The 18,386-nt window shown below is 42.1% G+C and overlaps 1 protein-coding gene across 9 annotated transcripts in view; it reads left to right on the top strand.

Annotated features, from left to right (window-relative positions):
* The window catches only part of TSC22D1 (TSC22 domain family member 1), a 171,250-nt gene that overhangs the window by 141,607 nt on the left and 11,257 nt on the right, over positions 1-18,386 (top strand). For 5 of the 9 annotated variants that reach the window (XR_011470771.1, XR_011470772.1, XM_070409029.1 and 2 more), the window contains exons 2-3: positions 5,858-5,909; positions 15,597-15,644. Coding sequence is in view for 7 of the 9 variants with exons in the window: in XM_070409029.1 (XP_070265130.1) it covers positions 5,858-5,909; positions 15,597-15,644 (100 nt within the window). In the remaining 2 variants the exon portion in view is untranslated. Of the gene's footprint in view, positions 1-4,691; positions 4,746-5,041; positions 5,446-5,857; positions 5,910-7,062; positions 9,850-15,596; positions 15,645-18,386 lie in introns of those variants that run through there. The other 4 variants (XM_070409027.1, XM_070409034.1, XM_070409033.1 and 1 more) reach the window with 3 other exon arrangements.

The following is an 18,386-nucleotide window of genomic DNA, read 5'->3' as shown; positions in this document are numbered from 1 at the left end:
GGATTCGAGGGTTCGTAAAAAACCGAGAATCCATTTGCAGCCCGCGTGGCGTGTGACTGCGTACCTCTGGTTTTGGTGCCTCCGTAGCTCCCACTCAGTCTCACTGCGCTTCTTTCTTTTCCTCCAGTTGTAGATCTCCCACTGGGCCAACTTCCCCATGGTTCTGAGTGGCGGTTGTTTACTTCATAGTTGATAGTTTCAATGATGCTGTGAGAGAGCAGCACACACAGGTCCGCTCCCTACGCCGCCATCTTGGTTCTCCACATTTCTTATTTTTTAAAAATTATTTTATTGTGGTAAGTACACTAAACCTGAGATCCATGCTCTTGAAAAAGTTTTAAATGAACCACAGCACAGTATTGTTGACTGTAGGTACAAGGTTGTATAGCAGATCTCTAGGATTTATTCATCTTGTTTAACGCTTTTTCTAGATTTGTTCCTCATTTTGGTGTCTGAAATGTCTGAAAATGTTTTATTCTACTTTTACACTTATATGATGATTTGGCCAACTGAAAAATATTTTTCTTCCAGAATTTTAAGGACATTTTCTTCATTGTTCTCTGGCAGCCAGCACAGCCAGCCATTCTGATACTAGTTCCTGTGTTTGTAATTTTTTTTCCCTTTTCTGTTTGAAGCTTTTAGGATTTTGTCCAAGTGATTTGAGTTTCATGATGGAAACAAGTAGGGCTTGTTCATTGATTGTGGTGGCCATTTGGTAATGTCATTTAGTTCTGGAAAAAAATCTTGAATTATTTCTTTTATAATGTCCTTTCCTCTGTTCTTTGTTTTTGGAATTCATTCTATTTTGATGGTGGACCTCCTAGATTCATCCCATAGTCTCGTCTCTCAATTCCACTTCTTTTTTTTCTGCATGGCACGCATTTCAAATTTTATTGTGCTTTTTACACGACCATTGAATACTGCTGGGCTCTGTGTCCAGAGCTTTGGATTGCAGGACCTGGAAGGGTGAACGAACGTGTGCAGTAAGCAATTCACATGGAGGGGCTGCCCTAGGAAACCAGCGACTGATGGCCTAGTTGCAATTGTTGCAAAACCCATTCATGACTGAACCCTGTTCTTGGTTGCTCTCAGCTATTGGTCCTTGACCAGCCTGTGCCAGGAGAAATAACAAGACCAGTTAAAATCTCTGGCTCTTGACCGTCCATGGGTCACAGGCAGGAAGCCTGGCTGGTGACTGCAGCTCATGTCCACAATCCAGGGCCAATCAGTAGATCGTACAAGCCTAGCGGCACAAATTCAGGTCTTTAAACCCCTTCTCCACACTGCCTCCTGGATGCTTCCCTCAAACGGGGTTATTCTACTTTTTGATGGAGTTTCTCACCTTTATCTTCCAACTTTTCTATAGAAATCAAGGAAATTTAAAATAAGTTTAAATTTTCTTGTTTTGATTTCTTTTGAATTGCTTCTTGTTCTGACAGTATGTGGAACCCAACACTAAAATATTACTTGTTGTTTATCTGTAAGTCACCTTTAACCGAGGATCCTGTAATTTCATTTGCTAGACCTGGTAACCCTATTCCCAGTGTCCAGTGAGAATAAACCAGGAAAGGGGAAGTGACCTGCAGTCCTAGACAACAGTGATTTGGTCAGGTGCAGGGTGATATGCTTTAGCCTCTTCTCTCGCGGTCACTTTAGATTTGTAAAGAGTTTGGACAGGGGAGATGTAGATTATCCTTTTGAGTGATGGATTCCCAAACTGTTAACCTGTATTAGTCAAGTCAGATCAAGTTTGGAAGAAAAGCACGTCATTGAATTAGAAACATACAGGTCCTGCCCTTGCTCCTTTTCTCATATCCTAGGATGTGTGTGACTAATATGCAGAAGTGATTAAACTGGAACCCAGGGAAAAAGGCTCTTAGGCAAAATGGAACAGAAAAACAAATACAACAACAACAAAACACCTCATTTCAAATGTCCAGGCTGTTTCCTGTGCTCCAGATTCCTTTCTGGAGTGAGACCTGATCTCGGCCCAATGCTGAAGATGGTTATTCTCTTTCACGCCCTCAGGAGTCTCTCCTGGAGGCATGGTGGTCTTCTCCTGTCCTATGTCCTATCCGCCAGCCTTTGTTGAGCTCTGGCTGCATGTTAGACTCAGATGTTTTGTTTTGCAAAGAGAAGAATCTTTGAGAGTAATTAGCCATCTGTGCTTCAGAAATTTCTGATCTATGGGTTTTCCTCCATGGAGAGTTCCTCCAAGTTCTTTGCCTTCTTTTTAAAATTATCTTTTTAGTTTTCAGACAAAAATCTATTTTTAAAGGAATCTAGCACATTTATTGAAATATATGAAAAGAAATATGTTTCTAATCCTTTCTGTTGCATATCTTTTGGCCCTGCAAATATTCCAGAAGTATATACACAAATGTTCAAGGATGTATGTACAAAGACATTTCTTGCAATTTTACTTAAAATAGCAAAATATTGGAGATGACTATAAGATATATGGATTAAACATGCTTGTATTTTGGCTTCTATAGCTTAATACAATGGAAGATCAGTTGAAATGAATTAAATGAAAAACAAAACATTTTTGTTTGTTTTTAAGAACATCATGAATAAATAAAATTCAGTTAATTCAGTAATTTAAACTTCAGCTGGGAATTTTAAGTTTATTTTTATAGATGACTTTTAAGGCAGTGGTTCTCAACCTTCCTAATGCCGAGACCCTTTAATACAGTTCCTCATGTTGTGGTGACCCCCAACCATAAAATTATTTTCGTTGCTACTTCATAACTGTAATTTTGCTACTGTTATGAATCGTAAATATCTGATATGCAGGATGTATTTTCATTGTTACAAATTGAACATAATTAAAGCATAGTGACTAATCACAAAAACAATATGTAATTATATATGTGTTTTCCGATGGTCTTAGGCAACCCATGTGAAAGGGTCGTTCTACCCCCAAAGGGGTCGTGACCCATAGGTTGAGAACCACTGCTTTAAGGTGTTGTGTTTTTTTCAGCTTTTTAATTTTTATTCTTTTAAATTTATCTTTATTGTTGAAAGTATTACAGATGTCCCCCCTTTTTCCCCCATTGGCCCCTCCATCCTACTCCCATCCCCTCCCCAGGTCTTCACCACATTATTGTCTATCCATGGGTTATGCATATAAGTTCTTTGGTTATTCTCTAGCTTAAGACGATGCTTTAATTTTTCCTGTGCAGTTCAAATATGTAAATAAACTTAATTATAGGTAGTTTTAGTGATAACTTTAACCTTTAAAGTAATAATTCTGTCTAGCATTCATAGATATAGGGACCATATGCCTGTTCCTCAAGTTATGATTTTTAAGCTTCCACTTACTGTTTTGTTTTTTTTTTACTAAAAATGGGTACCTTCCTCAAATAAATTTCTATCATGAGATACATATTAATTTTTATAAAATATAAATATGCTAACAGATTTTCCTTGTTATTAAAAAACAAAGTTTTGAAATTTGGAGAATAATGTGAACCTTAAAATAAAAAATGTTATTGCTTTATAGTCAATCACACTTTAGTTTTTAACCGAAAAGAGAGTTGCCCTTTCCATCACCTACCACATTCACCAGATTTGGTTCCTAATCACTGTGTACAGTTTTTAAAACCAAATGCTCCTTGCCAGTATTGGGTCAATTTAAAAGAATGTCTGAAAGGCTATGATGGCAATTAAAATGTTTTAAATTAAAAGGATGCTGCTTGAGGGAGAATGCTTGTTTGAGAGAGAAAAGACAAGACTGTGTGTGTGTGTGTGTGTGTGACTATAACATGTTCCATAGTCAAATTTTATGTTGGAATTATTTGTGATGACACAACTTGTCTATGGATTAGAAAGCTAGTGTTTTTTGGTTTCTGGTTTTATACTATTATGCCATTAGAGGGCAGTATTGTCGAGGTTAAATTTGCCTTTTTAACTGTATTGAGTTGCAAACTTTATAATTTATAGTAAGCAAATTTAAGGTCTTTAATTTTCAGTATTATTAAATTGTTACCGCAAATGATGCATCCCTGAATATTTCAAGTTAATAGAGGACATATATAACGGGTTAAGCTATTTTACACCAGATCTCTTGATTTGAGTTTGGAGAAGGGAATTATTTGGTCATTGTGGCCAAAAAGGTGAAATACATATTTTACAGTTCCTCAGCCCCTCTGTAGGATTGAGCTTATAAAAATAGCCATTAAACTCCAAAAATTTGCCTTAGGGACTTACTAAAAACAGATCTAAGAAGGATTCAACCTGTAGATTGATTTTTCTAGCTATAAGTAGAAAAAGAAGTGATGGCTATGTTAAGGCTTCCCGCTTTAGGGATATTTGGGGAGGATCCCCTTGATTTTATCTGTTAGATTACTTTTTGCTTCAATATATATGTGCCTAGCTGACGATGTAATGTTTTTTGTTTCTACAAGTAATAAATTCACGGAAAGGTAGTATTTCTCAAAAAGCAAATGTGATTTTTTTTTTTCACTCTAAGATCCAGTGTAAAATTCACTGGCTTTAAACAGAAGTATTATTACAGCAGGGTTATCATCTTTACAAATAAAACCGCCTGTAAAATCCTCCCGTTACTGCTGCCTGTAAGAACTAGATAATTGAAATCGAGACACTGGAGCTCCTGCAAGTCTTAGCAGTGGGACTGGGCATGCCCAGTAGCTCAGACGGTTCTGGTTGCAAATAGGAAGCTTTTGCCGATCTGCAGCCGCGGGGACAGGCAGCTCCAGGGACGGGGTCTGACTTCCATAAACGTAAGCACGTGCGGGGCCCCGATCGTATTTTTTCGGATTTCTGGACGTTTTTGCCGAAGCAGTGGTCCGGCTTTTGGAAGCAGTGGAGGCTCGGAGGCCCAGCACCCGGGCCCCGCGAGTGCGGCCTTGGCCAGCCCACCCGATGAGCGGGATCGGGAGGCTGGGGGCGGGGGATGGGGGGAAGGCAGCAGAGCGGGGAGGAGGGCGGGGAAGGGAGCCTGGAGCAGGGAGAAGGGGCGGCTCCATTGGCGCGCTGGCCAATTGGCGCGGCTCTTCGCTGAATATATTTTGCACTGAGACCAGAGCCCTGGTCTAGATCCTAGTGGAGCCCGGCCGCCGACCTGAGAGTCTTCTCAGCACACACAGCACTGTGATCGGCATCTCCCCTGGATCGCCAGCCCCAGAAGCCGGGTCTCTGTAAATTAGGGCAGCAGTTCTCTATTTCTCCCTGGCAGCAGAGAGAGCTAGAAGATTTTTACCTAGCTCAGACAGGCTGCTGATATTCCCTTTTTTTTTTTTTCTTTTTCTTTTTTCTTCTTTTTTTTGGCCGCGAGGGTGTTTTTGGCTGCAATTGCATGAAATCCCAATGGTGTAGACCAGTGGCGATGGATCTAGGAGTTTACCAACTGAGACATTTCTCAATTTCTTTCTTGTCATCCTTGCTGGGGACTGAAAACGCCTCTGTGAGACTTGACAATAGGTAAATGTCGGCTGGGATAGTTTTTTAAAATTTACTCGAGGTACTTGTAATAATGCAGGTGAAAGATAGCCCGGCAAATTCCTTTGTCCATTGCTGAGAGGTCTGGTGGCATGGATGTTGCTTTTGGCAATGTTTAGAATAGCCTTCTTTTCGCCAGCCTGGCCAGAGAACGGGCTTTTAGCACATTATGTAATTTAGCCCTTTGTGGCTCACTGAAATAGGGAAATGTCTGGATATTCGTTATTACGAGAGTGACTAATGTTTTTCTGGAGGATAATATAATTACATAGCCTTAAAGAATATTTCAAAAATGATGCTATAAACATCACAGAATTAGGAAATCCTTTTGTGTATTTGTTGGACGTTTAAGATAATTCCATTTATTGATCCCCCTCCCCTTTTTTTTTTCCAGCTCCTCTGGTGCAAGTGTGGTAGCTATTGACAACAAAATCGAGCAAGCTATGGTATGTACTGATTACAAATCATTTGTACTAATGTGGGCACAGTACAAAAAAACGAGATGTCTTAGGATGAAACCAGTGCATTCGTAGTTAAGATGATGATTGCTCTTCATACATTCAGAAATGCCTGCACTGCCTCCATTCTGCCAGGGCGAAGCCTCGAACCAAGGCTGCTTTGGAGAGAGAAGGGGGCGCTGAGTATTGACTGTTCTTTCCAAGACCGCTCTCTCCCACCTCGGGATCTGTGCAGAGGTTCCCTTTTGCCGGGGAATTGCTAGGGAAGTGCTTGGCCCTGCGTGTCCTTCGGTCGGGAGCGCATCTCTAGGGATGTGGCTTTACTAGAAATCCTAAGGTTCACTGGGGATCCCGGGTGGGGCGGAGACCCCAGGAGTGAGGATCTCTAGAAGGGGCCTTGTGGACTGGGCACAGATGGGCTCCAGGGACACAGGTGACTGCACAATGAAGACGGATCCGAAAAAAGTTTTGTCTTCCCAGCCTGCGCTTGGATTTCTCCTATTTTTTATTTCCGCCTTGGCCGTTCTTTGTTATTGGAGCAGCGCCTGTGGCTCTTCTCACGGGATTCTCTGCCCACTGTTGCTAGGCAAACTCTGAACCTTTTAATTCGGAGCTATAAATAAATCGAGCTCTCATTGGCTGCAACGTCTGCTCAGGTTTCTGTGATGTCAGCTTAATCACGAAAGGGAGGGGGGGGTGAGGGTGGAGGGAGGAAAATGCGGCAACTTGCTCTGTAGGAACTGGCTGCAGCCGGTGCTGAGGGAGGCGGTCGGTCTGGTGGCGGCGGAGGGCGGAGGGACTTGGGGGCGGGGAAGTGGCCTGGACATCCCTGCGGCGGCTCCTGCTTGGCGACTCGGAGCCCTGTGCATAGTGCCACCTCAAATAGGAAACGTGATTGTTTGCGTGGTTGGCTAAGGGCTGCAAAAAGAGCATAGACTTAAAAAGTTCATCAGTTACACATTAAACTTAAGTATTGAACTGTTGTGATTGCATTCAGTAGATTTTTCCCTTGCCATTAAATGAACAATAAAGGCAGGTTATGTAAATGAGTAGGAGAACCAGGCAAAGTAATACTTTAGAAATACAGAGTCTGGGAAATAGTAAGTAGGAAGTTAAACCGTTTTTTTCCTCTCCCTTTCAGGATCTGGTGAAAAGCCATTTGATGTATGCAGTTAGAGAGGAAGTGGAGGTCCTCAAAGAGCAAATCAAAGAACTAATAGAGAAAAATTCCCAGCTGGAGCAGGAAAACAATTTGCTGAAGACACTGGCCAGTCCTGAGCAGCTTGCCCAGTTTCAGGCCCAGCTGCAGACTGGCTCCCCCCCTGCCACCACACAGCCGCAGGGGACCACACAGCCCCCGGCCCAGCCAGCCTCCCAGGGCTCAGGACCAACTGCATAGCCTCCTATGCCCCCTGCAGAACTGGCTGCTGCTGTCTGAACTCAACAGACCCGAGATGATGTACTAGGGGGAATCCACCTCCACAACCACCCATTTCATTGCTCGCTGCAAAAGAGACGTGAGACTGATATATGCCATTATCTCTTTTTTCCAGTATTAAACACCCATGTGCTTTTGGCTTGAAGAAATTTCTTAGTTGGGTGAATTAAAGGTGAATAAGAGAATTAGCATGGATATACTGGGACCTCATGCAGCTTGGCAGATGTTTGAGAAATGGTTTAATTCATGCTGAAGAGCTGTGTGCCTTTCCACCCCTTCCCTGCTCCCTGCCCTCACTTTCAGGAGTTCTCCTGCTTGCACATAGTGTACAACATGGGGCTTCGGAGCAGTGGAGCTCCACTGGACTGTCCTCTCTCCTCTTCTCCCCATGAGGAACTTGAAAGGGAGGTAAAAGGAAAGACTGGTGCATAGTCTCTTCTAACATGAGGGGAAACAGTTCATTGATTGTCACCAAAATCCATAAAAAACAACTGTACTGTGTGCCTCTTGCTGAAACAGTGGATGACACAAAACTATTAGAGTGACTAAAAGGTGACAGGTAGCTGGGACCTAGGCTATCTTACCATGAAGGATGTTTTGCTTATTATATATTTGTGTATGTAGTATAACTATTTTGTACAATAGAGGACTAACTACTATTTAGGTTGTACAGATTGAAATTTAGATGTTTCATTGGCTGTCTGAAGAGGTGTGGATTGTCTTTAATAGAGATTACATTAAAAATGCTACGTGAAGAAAACCACACCTAAAGAAATTTTAAGAATTTGGCCCAGTTAGTCACTTTGTGTAATCTGAAATCTTATAGCTGCTGAATATCTTGAAGTAAATTCCTGTTCACTGAAGTATTTTGATTGAGCTGGTTGAATACTTTGAAAAATGATCAGTTTTAGCTAATGAGATGAATTTCCCAGTAGGGTGTTCTGCCTATTACCTGTATAGTAGTTAAATGCATATGTTTCTGTGCATGTTCTCTACACAGTTGTAAGGTGTCACTGTATTTAACTGTTGCACTTGTCAACTTTCAATAAAGCATATAAAATGTTGATAAACAAGTGTTTTCATATTACAGTGTTAACATAATTGCGATCATTTCCACAACTATTTCTAGCTAAAGTTAAAACAATTTGACTAGTGAAATCTTGAAGAAGGATAAAAGGGTTGGGCAAAGTGGGAGTGCTAGTGGTTTGCCTATAGAAGTAAAAAGACATAGACATTGCATTATTTCAGCCAGTATGGGTAGAGAGACATAGTGAAGGGAGACAGGAGCTTAGTTCTTCAGACTAGTGTGACCTGAACAAATGGCTTCACCTCTCGGGACTGATGTGGGGTATTGAAAGAAATAGTCTCTAAGTTCCTCTGTGGCTTTAAATTTCTAGGAGTCCATGAAAGTCGTAATCTTCCAGTGTTCACCAGCTGAGGGGAATGAGCCTTATTCTATGTATAATCCCACTAAGCAGCTTTAGGATCAAAAGATGGAAGTTAGAGAAGCTAGTTTCCACTTTAAGAACACCCTGAGTTGTGGATTGAGGTTCTATCTCCTGGGAATGTCCAAGCAAAAGACAGGTTTCCTCTACTGCATTTGAAGTGGGTCTAGAGCAGTGATGGCGAACCTATGACACGCGTGTCAGAGGTGACACGCAAACTCATATTTTTTGGTTGATTTTTCTTTGTTAAATGGCATTTAAATATATAAAATAAATATAAAATATATAAGTCTTTGTTTTACTATGGTTGCAAAGATCAAAAAATTTCTATATGTGACACGGCACCAGAGTTAAGTTAGGGTTTTTCAAAATGCTGACACACCGAGCTCAAAAGGTTCGCCATCACTGGTCTAGATGAACAAGGGTATCCCAGTTGATTCCTTAAGACTATAAAATAGGTCAAAATGTAAAATTTAGAAACCTAAAGCAAATGGGCACCTGAGAGGTGAGCCTGAGGGGTCCCACTCTGTTCTAGGAGCAATGTCAGCTCCTGTCACATTAAACAGGCTGGATTTACCAGCTCTGTAATCTGCCCAAGGACCTCAGCAATGGCCCCTTCCCATGCCCCTTCCACCCAATGGGAATCGGCATTCCTGAGCTCTAAGGCCTACTTAAGGATTTGCAGAACAAGTACTTAATTTTTCGGAATCCTTCATTTTCTAATGTAGTGCTGTTGGGAGATGGATAGACGAATGGAACATCAGAGTTCCCTGAAAAGAAATGGGCGGTGTGTGTGTGTGTGTTATAAAGCTCAAAGTGACTGGTGTGGCCACACAGAGCTCATGGTGAACAGTAACTGCTGATTACCATAAGCCGGTGACAATGGTCTAGGGAAATTGGAGAGGACTTAAAAAAATCGTTGTCATATTAATTTAAAGATTATATAACTTTGGCTTAAAGGGATATTTATGTAATAATTATATTTCCTTTAAAAAGAAAACTGTAGTGAATAAAATCTCTACTCATTTTGTCTTTATATTTTCAATGAAGATCCTCAATGCCAAAGGTGGTAATTGTGGAAAATTTGTAAAATTTTATGTCAACGTGTCATTCAGATAACGGAGAACGTTCTTCTAGGTTATTTAACGGAATTTGGGCCTTTTTATTTAAAACGTGGTACTCCTGCCCTATCCCATGCACTGAGAGGTCACTGGTTTGATTCCCTGTCAGGGCACATGCCCAAGTTTCCTGCTTGATCCCCAGTAGAGGGTGTGCAGAAGGCAGCCAGTTGATGATTCTCTCTCATCAATGTTTCTATCTCTTCTCTCTCTCTAAAATCTATAAAAAAAAAAAAAAAAATTAAAAAGACAACACAAATAAAATGTGGCACTCCTGTGACATTTTGGAGCTGAATATTGTATATGAAATAAGAATGAGTTAAAATCAAAATGTGTTTTCCATATATGTTCATTTTAGTCATCACTAAACATGCTTAAGTCAGAAATTTTCAACCTTTTTCATCTTGGGGCACATATAAACTAATTATAAAAATTCTGTGGTATACATAAAAACATTTTTTGCTGATGTGACAAAAAATAGTTATGATTTTGATTCATTTACACCAGACAGCTATTGTTGTGTTGGCTGTTGTCATTTTTTTATTTGACAACCTAAGGGAAAAGAGGTGAGTGCCCCTGAGTAAATAGGTATTGCATGTTTTAAAAATCCTTAAAGCACATTGCTGCTTTAAGTGATTGACTTATATCTCAGGATGTTTAAGGTAATTTAAAAAGGCATTTTACTACTTGTTTACAGACGTGATTAGGCCTTTGTTGGTCTGTGAGTTATTACATAATTGAGTGTATCACACTTAATGTTCAGTGGAGCAGGAAAGATTTAACAGGAATAGAATGTTGTACCAGTGCTGGGTGTTCATGACATCAGCAACTGCAGCAGGAGAGACTGCTGATCAGTGACGGAGAAACAGAATTTTACATGATTTGAATGAATGTCTGATTTGTTTCAAATTAACAATGTTCATAACTCAGCAATTCTGTGTTTTTTTGCATACTTTTAAAGCAAAAATTTACTTTTCATTATGTGATGAATATGCAATGCCAGAATTAATTTGAAATTTACGTAAGAAATGTGTAAAAGTTAATTATAACAAATTAAAAATGAACATTTATTTCAATAAACACTACTCTGCCCTTGCTTTATGCAAAATAAGTAGTTGGAGCTACTAGGGGCCTGGCAACACAACTGCTTTTCAACAGCAGTATGACATTAAAGATTAGAAACAGGCAGAGAAACTGAAGTTATTTCTTATGGAAAAAAACTATGTAAACACAGTGCTATGAAATGCCAGGCAGGCCCAAAGTCTGCGATTAGTAATCAGGCCTTATTTATCAACAGCTATTGGAAGGTTCAGTGGCCATTTTAGAATGTGCAAAATTACTACAATATTACAGTATAAACCTGTGCTTCAATCCAGGTGTTTTGGAAACATGTCTATGGGATATAACAGAAGTTCCTTGAGTTAGAGAGAGTGAGACAACAGGAAGTGGTCGTGAATGTGGCAGTTGGAGAGTGTACGCTCCGTTCCCAGACTAATGGGACCAGTTGCTACTTAGCTCCATTCAGTTGTTGCTCTGTGGGAATTCAAGCATGGTGTTGCCAGATCTTCCCATTTTTCAGGATCCAGGCTCTACCTGAAAATTTCTGATTGTTGGACACGATGCAGACCAAACAAAAGCACACCTACTATGCTGATTTGGCTCACAGGCCTGAAGTTTCCACTCCCTGCTTTCTATGTTTGTCTCAACAATCAGACTCAAGTCCTAAATGGCCACTTATGGTTCAGCACAAAACAAAATGAAACAACTATATATATATATATATATATGTATATATATATATATATATATATATATACACACACACACACACACACACACACTCACTAGAGGCCCAATGCACAAAAAATTTGTGCAAGAGTAGGCCTTCCTTCCCCCAGCTGCCGGCATCGGCTTCCCTCCAGCACCCAGGACCCGGGCTGGCTTCCCGCCGGCCGCAGCTTCATCAGGAAGGACATCCAGAAGGATGTTCGGTCTAATTAGCATATTGCCCTTTTGTTATTATAGAAAGGTTTTTATTGATTTTAGAGAGGAAAGGAGAGGGAGAGAGAAACATTGATGAGAGAGAAACATCGATAGGCTGTCTCTTGCATGTCTCCCACTAGGGATCGCTGCAAACCGGGCATCGAGCTGGTGACCTCTCCGGGCATGGGACGAAGCTCAACCAACTGAGTCACAACGGCCAGGGCACAAAACAACCTTTTTGATTAGAGAATGTGGGCACAGGCTCTCTGGCAAAAAAGCTATGTGTTACTTTATTGAGAGACCGTCATTGAATACCTTCCACGTGCCAGAGATAGTATAGTGAACAAGCCACACTGTCCCCAGGAGCTGCCTTTAAGATAAATGAGGTACTTTGTTTTCTGGTGAAATTTGCTTGCCTTATGTGATATAATAACAATAATTCTAAATTCCTTCTTGGATGAATCCTTCGGCAAGATTATTTCTGAGAGTTCTTTAAAAACACTTGTTAAGTTGGTAGCATTTGCTCATGGTGGTATAAACTTCACTACATTTTATAGCTGACTCATTTAGGGACAAAGACAGTGTTTGCAAATGTATGTGCTACAAGGTTGTATCTCATATGCCTCAAATTTCCAGGAATAACATATTTCAATTAAAGTAATCTGCCCTATTGTGTCAAGTGCATTCAGTTCATGCTCTGATAGTGGTTGGTAGTTACTGCAGACTAGGAGACCAAGAAAACAGATTTAGTTTCTCTCGTTAAGAAGAAAGCAGATGTAATGATGGCCAATGGTACAGTCTGTACCAGCCCGGGACTGAGGGAATTCCTGGGAAGTGGGACTTACGACGCTAACATGAGGAAAGTCCTAGGCAAACTAGATCCCATTTCCTCTTTTACTTGGACACAGCCAAATCACATCTCCCAGCCCCTTGAAGTTAGGTGTGACCATGGGCCTCAGTTTTAATCAATGGATTAAGAGCTGAAGTGATCAAACACTTCCAGACTTGGCCCTAAGAAAACTGTTTCTGGATCTGCTGTGCTCCTTCCACTAACACTGACCCAGTGGACAAGACTGGTGTCCTTGGAGGTGACAGAGCCTCTGTCATCCTGGGTCCCTGAATGACTGGAGTGTCCTCCCCTACTATCCTGGATCCAGCCAGCACAGTCATGAGCAACAGTGTGTCAGTCATTAGGCATTTTAGAATCTGCTTGCTTCAGTGGCTAGCCTGAACTCATGAAAATTAATACTCTGAAGTGGAGCGCTGCTGTCAAAAAAACCCCTAAAATGCGTGGCATTGACTATGGGGTAGTGAGTGGTGATGAAACTCTCGGAGGCTCAAGAGGTTGGGATCCATATTGTGAATTGGCAAAACTTTCCTGTGATAACTTAAAATGGTGCCTATGTGCTAGTGAGCATGTAGCTCTGAGGATCCAGAAAGTTAGTGACCCATGGCTCTTTACTGCGTTTGGCAAAGGCTTTCAAGAAAAGAGTGAGATCAGGAGAAAGGAAAGGGAATAAAATGCAGAAATTTGGGCTGTCTAGTATTGGAAACACCTATTGTTTCTAGAGTTTAAAAATAAGACTGAAAAAGCAGTAAAGACCCTTTAAGACTTTTTGGTTAGACAAGGTACTTCACTCCTTCAGCAAAGATGGGATAAAGGGTATGGACTCCCCGTATGTGCCTTTGGTTTCAGATGACTTCTAGGTGCTCACTGTTCAGCTGATGGAGTAGGCAATCAGAGTTCTAAAACACATTCATGTCCAGAAAAATATTTTAGGTCTTGCTACTGACACATTGAATTGATGGGATAAAAATAGGGAAGAAGCCTGCTAAGTGTGTGAGGGACTTTTATTGCCAAGGAAAACACAAGCCAGGTTTCATCATGTTGTCGAAACCTTCAAAGGACCCCCAGACTCCCAAACTTGCAGGAATTGGAATTAGGTGAAGCGAGTGACTCAAGCTGCGTAACTCACAAGGAGAACATTCTCCTCAAAACCCACTTCATGTGTGACCATGGAGGAGACTGGACAAGAAAGCCTCCCAGAGCTAGGAGCCTGGAGTCTTAGAGGACAATGAGCCAGGGGTTTCTTCCCAGAGAGCAGAATCAGAGTCCAGTCAAGGAACTCCCACTGCCAGGGCAAAGGGTCCTCCTCAATGCCTCACCAACAGGATTTCATAACTACCGAGGGCTGGGGCCTCCGGTGTCCCACATGCCTCCTATGGGCATTTTATCACAGATCATGCCAGGGCTCCACCATTGCGATTGTGGAGATAAATTTGTCTTAGCTCCAGACCTTTAGGAGCCACATTCAAACCGGTGCCTCACCTGGAGATCTTGGAATTTGAGTGGGATATAGTAGCTGGATGGGGCTTTGGGCTGCTGCCTCTGAGGAAAGTGAGGGTGTTCTATAAGGGCAAGAAGATAAAAAAAAAATGTATATTTGGATCTAAAGGGAGGGCCATTCCTAAGACTGGTAGTCATTTATTTAAAAATGTCCTCTTCCTGGGTGAACAGACTGCAGTTCCTAGACTCCCTTGCAGCTGCATGAGCCCACATGATTGAATCTTAGCCAAAGGAGCACGGGCACAAATGCCGTTTTGTTATTTCCTGACTCATAAAAACTTCCCATGGGCAGTCCTTTCTGCTCTTTCACCTTCAGCCAACTGATTGGAGACAACTCTACTACCACTTTGTAAACCTCATGTTGGAGATGGCACAGTCTTACCAGCCTGGGTCCCTGAATGATGAAGTGGAGCAGAACCCCTTTCTTACCTCCCTACTCCCCAACCCGGAGCTACTTAAAACTGCTATAAGAGAGCAAGGAGAAATTTCAGTAACATTTCAGATATATGAATTTTAGTCTGTTAACTGGTACACAAACATGGACTACCGGAAGCAATACTATAATGTAAAGGAATTGAGAACCAAGGAGCAGTAGTGGAATTAGATGAGTTAAATACGTCATGGAGGGGTTCTGGGAAGAGGTAAACTTGAGGTTGACTTTGAAGAAGCTGTAGAACAACACCTGAGAAAAATAACTTTTTACATAGTTATCAAAAGTAATTGCTTTCCCATGTGATAAGAATGAAATATCTTCCTATGAATTTGAAAAAAATTCCTCTATGCAGTGAGAATTGGCCTGCTGAACTTGTAAAGTGTAACTTATTTTGAGAAACACCAATGGCAAGGAGCCAGCTAAGATCAAAGGTCACAATTTCATAATCCTGAGGCCTTATCAAGCCTACTGGCCAGAGCTGCCTCTCAGACATGTTTTTACAGTATTGTTTTTTGAGGGGTGGGGGTGGGAGGTTAGAGATATCCCTTCTGAAACTTGGATATTGTTCCGAGTTCCAACAATCTTGAGTCTATCTATATTCCTTCATGGCAATAATCAGCTGATGCTGAGTCTTAGCTGTTGTCCACTGTGGCCTCCAGTCTGCCAGAGCCCACCATTCCTGGGATGGCCCCACACTGTTAATCGCTGGCATGTGTCACTCATCCGGTTACCTACCTGGCTTAGGTAGGCATTGGAAGTTGTGTCCCAAAGCCAGACTATATACCCGATTCATAAAGTTTTGTGACAATTCATTTTAAAAATGTTTTTAAAGTTCACATAATTTGGACCCTTAAAGAAGAAAACAACTAGAACTTGTTTTATTATCTATTTGGTTTTGTTTTACTTCATAGATCCAAGATGTTGGAAATGACAGACGGAGTTATGCCTTCCCCTCACAGGTATGGAATGGTGGAGTCGGGTCACAGCATGGAGATTTACGCTCTCCTGGGGAAAGGAAAATGGAACCCATGTGTTGTTATTATTATTCCATGTTATTGGGCAGTTAATATGTGCTAATCAATTGAAATGACAGTATCTAATTTTTCCTCACATCAGCCCAGTGAAGAATGTATTATCCCGAATTACAGAAGAAGTAAGTCAGTGTAATGAGCTAAGTGTGATGTAAACCAGTGTGTCTGACACCAGCCTTTGTGCTTTTAGCCACCATTTCAACCACTTCCAAAGCCAGGCAGCCCCATCCTGGGGAGCATGCCTGGGGCCCATGGCTGCCCCAGTGCTGGCCTTCTGTCCATTCCTCAGTGTGTGTCCCAAAGAGGTCTGCATGGGGCAGTGCACGTCTGGGCTGGCACATGAATCCCGTCTCCGCTATTGAACAGCGATAGACAACACTCTGCCCTGAACTCTTCCCCGTCTGCCAAGCTGCTTGGCTAGCAGAACCAGGGACTTCTGTGTCCTTGTAAGGGGATTTTGCACCACAAAGGGAAGAGTAGGTGCCAGCTGAGTCAGAGACTCTACAGGTGAAAATACACGGCACAAAGGCAAGTGGCCCCCTTCTCCCTGTCGGGCATGGCATCAGACAGAGCCACTGTGTAGATGAGACAGCTGCCTTTCCCAGCCTAATAGCATAGCCACTTGACCCAGAAAAGCCAGCACTGGAGGATGAAATATTCCTATGGAGGATGTTACTATTCATTCATTCATAAAATCCACCACACTAATTAAGCACCCACCATATGCCAAGCTTAGGGACTCCCCCTGCCCCCCGTGCTGTGGGTACAGCAATGAAAACACTTCTACTTTTGAGGTGCCCCAGTCCAGAGGCATGGATAGTGTAAGAATTATTATAATGCAAAATATATTTCCCTCAATGTCATGGAACAAAGTGGAGGGAAGAATTAATTCTGCCTGGGAGGTGGGTAATAAGACACAGCTTCGGAAAGGAGGCTTTGGTCTTGTTCCAATTTTGTTTTGAGAATAGGTGTTGGAATATCATTTGCTGTTGGCTGCTGAGTGTTCATTCTCCTCCCTTCTTTGGGAACCCCCTGTGTGACTACAGCAATGATCTGCTTGACATCCACCCTTTCCTGGCCATGGTGACCCAACCTGGTGCAGTCAGAGTCAACTTTAGTCCACAAAAGACTCAGAATCTTGTCCCTGTCTCTCTCTCTGTCTCTCTCTCTCTGCTGGGTTCAGTTTGAAAATGAACTGCTAATAGTGCTGCAGCCATGAGCAAAGAGCTGGGGCTCCTGCAGGAGCCATGATGTAGATTCAGAAGATGGAGGAAGCTTAATGAAAACTGGGCAGAGAGGTTGATCTTTGCAACTCATTTGAGCCCTACAATCATCCGGTCTGAAGCTACACCGACCCCTGGGCATTGTTCTTTTCTCTGAAGCTGGTTTTAGTTAGGTTTTCTGAGGCTTGCAAACTAGAGGAGCCCTAACTAATACAGGTCCTTTCTCTGTTTCCCTGCCAACAGATTAGGATTCTGTTCCATTTCTCTCCCACCACTTCCCCCCGCCCCAGGAATAATTATTGTTGCATACTTTCAATTCTCAAAGTTCTATAGGAGAGATAAGTCAGTTGTGAGATAAAGAACTAGAGGCCCCTTCCCATTGTTTCAAATTGAGCCCATTAGCGTGTGTAAAGGCTTACTAACACCATAGGTGAGGACGTGTTCTTTAGCGTACTTAACTGGTCCTTGTGCTTGAGACCATTCTGTGAAATGACCAGCAGTAATTTACATGGAGGTAGCTGTCAACTCTCTCCGGGGAGGTCATAGAAGGCTTCCCCAGAAAGTGGTGCTTGAGCTATGCCTTTTAGGATAAGATGGAGATTGCCACGAGGGAGAAGAGGGGAGAGGGGAGGAGTGTTGGAGGCATCTTGTGAACAGGCAGAGGAATGGAAACTATGCTGGCTTCCTCCAACTGCAGTGTTGGCTGATGTGGTCTGAGAGGGGAAGCAGAGCTCAGGCCCCACTAAGGAGCTGTGAGGATGAAACATAATATAAGTCCATTTATAAAGAGTTAAAGTGGAATGAGGTTGTATGCAGGGAAATCCGTTATTGAACTGCTGAAAGAGGTCAGGTGCAAGGGAAGAATCTAAGAAACTTGCCAGGAAGTAATGTGTCCGGGGTGGGGGGTGGGGAAGGGTGTGGGATCCTTCCAGCTCAGGTGATTGGTGGGTGATGGTGCCATCACCAGGACTGGAATAGAACAGTAAACTGGTCTGGGAGCTTGAGCATTTTGAATAGGTAGAACGAGGAGCCATCGGATAGGCCAGTGATGGCGAACCTATGACACGCGTGTCAGAGGTGACACGCAAACTCATTTTTTTTTGGTTGATTTTTCTTTGTTAAATGGCATTTAAATATATAAAATAAATATCAAAAATATAAGTCTTTGTTTTACTATGGTTGCAAATATCAAAAAATTTCTATATGTGACACGGCACCAGAGTTAAGTTAGGGTTTTTTAAAATGCTGACACACCGAGCTCAAAAGGTTCGCCATCACTCGGATAGGTATCTAAGAAAAGGTTTCTTCTTGCCAGTTTGACGGACAGCTCTGGGCCCATGAGAGAGACCTGGGCGAGTCAGCAGAGGGTTGGTGCTAAATAGTGCAGTGCTCTTCTCCTGGGCACATCCAGGCTACCTTTCTCATCCATGCTGGCCATAACATGCAG

Source organism: Myotis yumanensis, unplaced genomic scaffold (genome assembly GCF_028538775.1).
Source record: "Myotis yumanensis isolate MYYU_CA2020_CCGP unplaced genomic scaffold, mMyoYum1.0.hap1 SCAF_3, whole genome shotgun sequence".
Classification (NCBI taxonomy): domain Eukaryota; kingdom Metazoa; phylum Chordata; class Mammalia; order Chiroptera; family Vespertilionidae; genus Myotis; species Myotis yumanensis.
The sequence above is the reverse complement of the archived record's forward strand: the minus strand, read 5'-3'. Positions and strand labels throughout refer to the sequence as shown.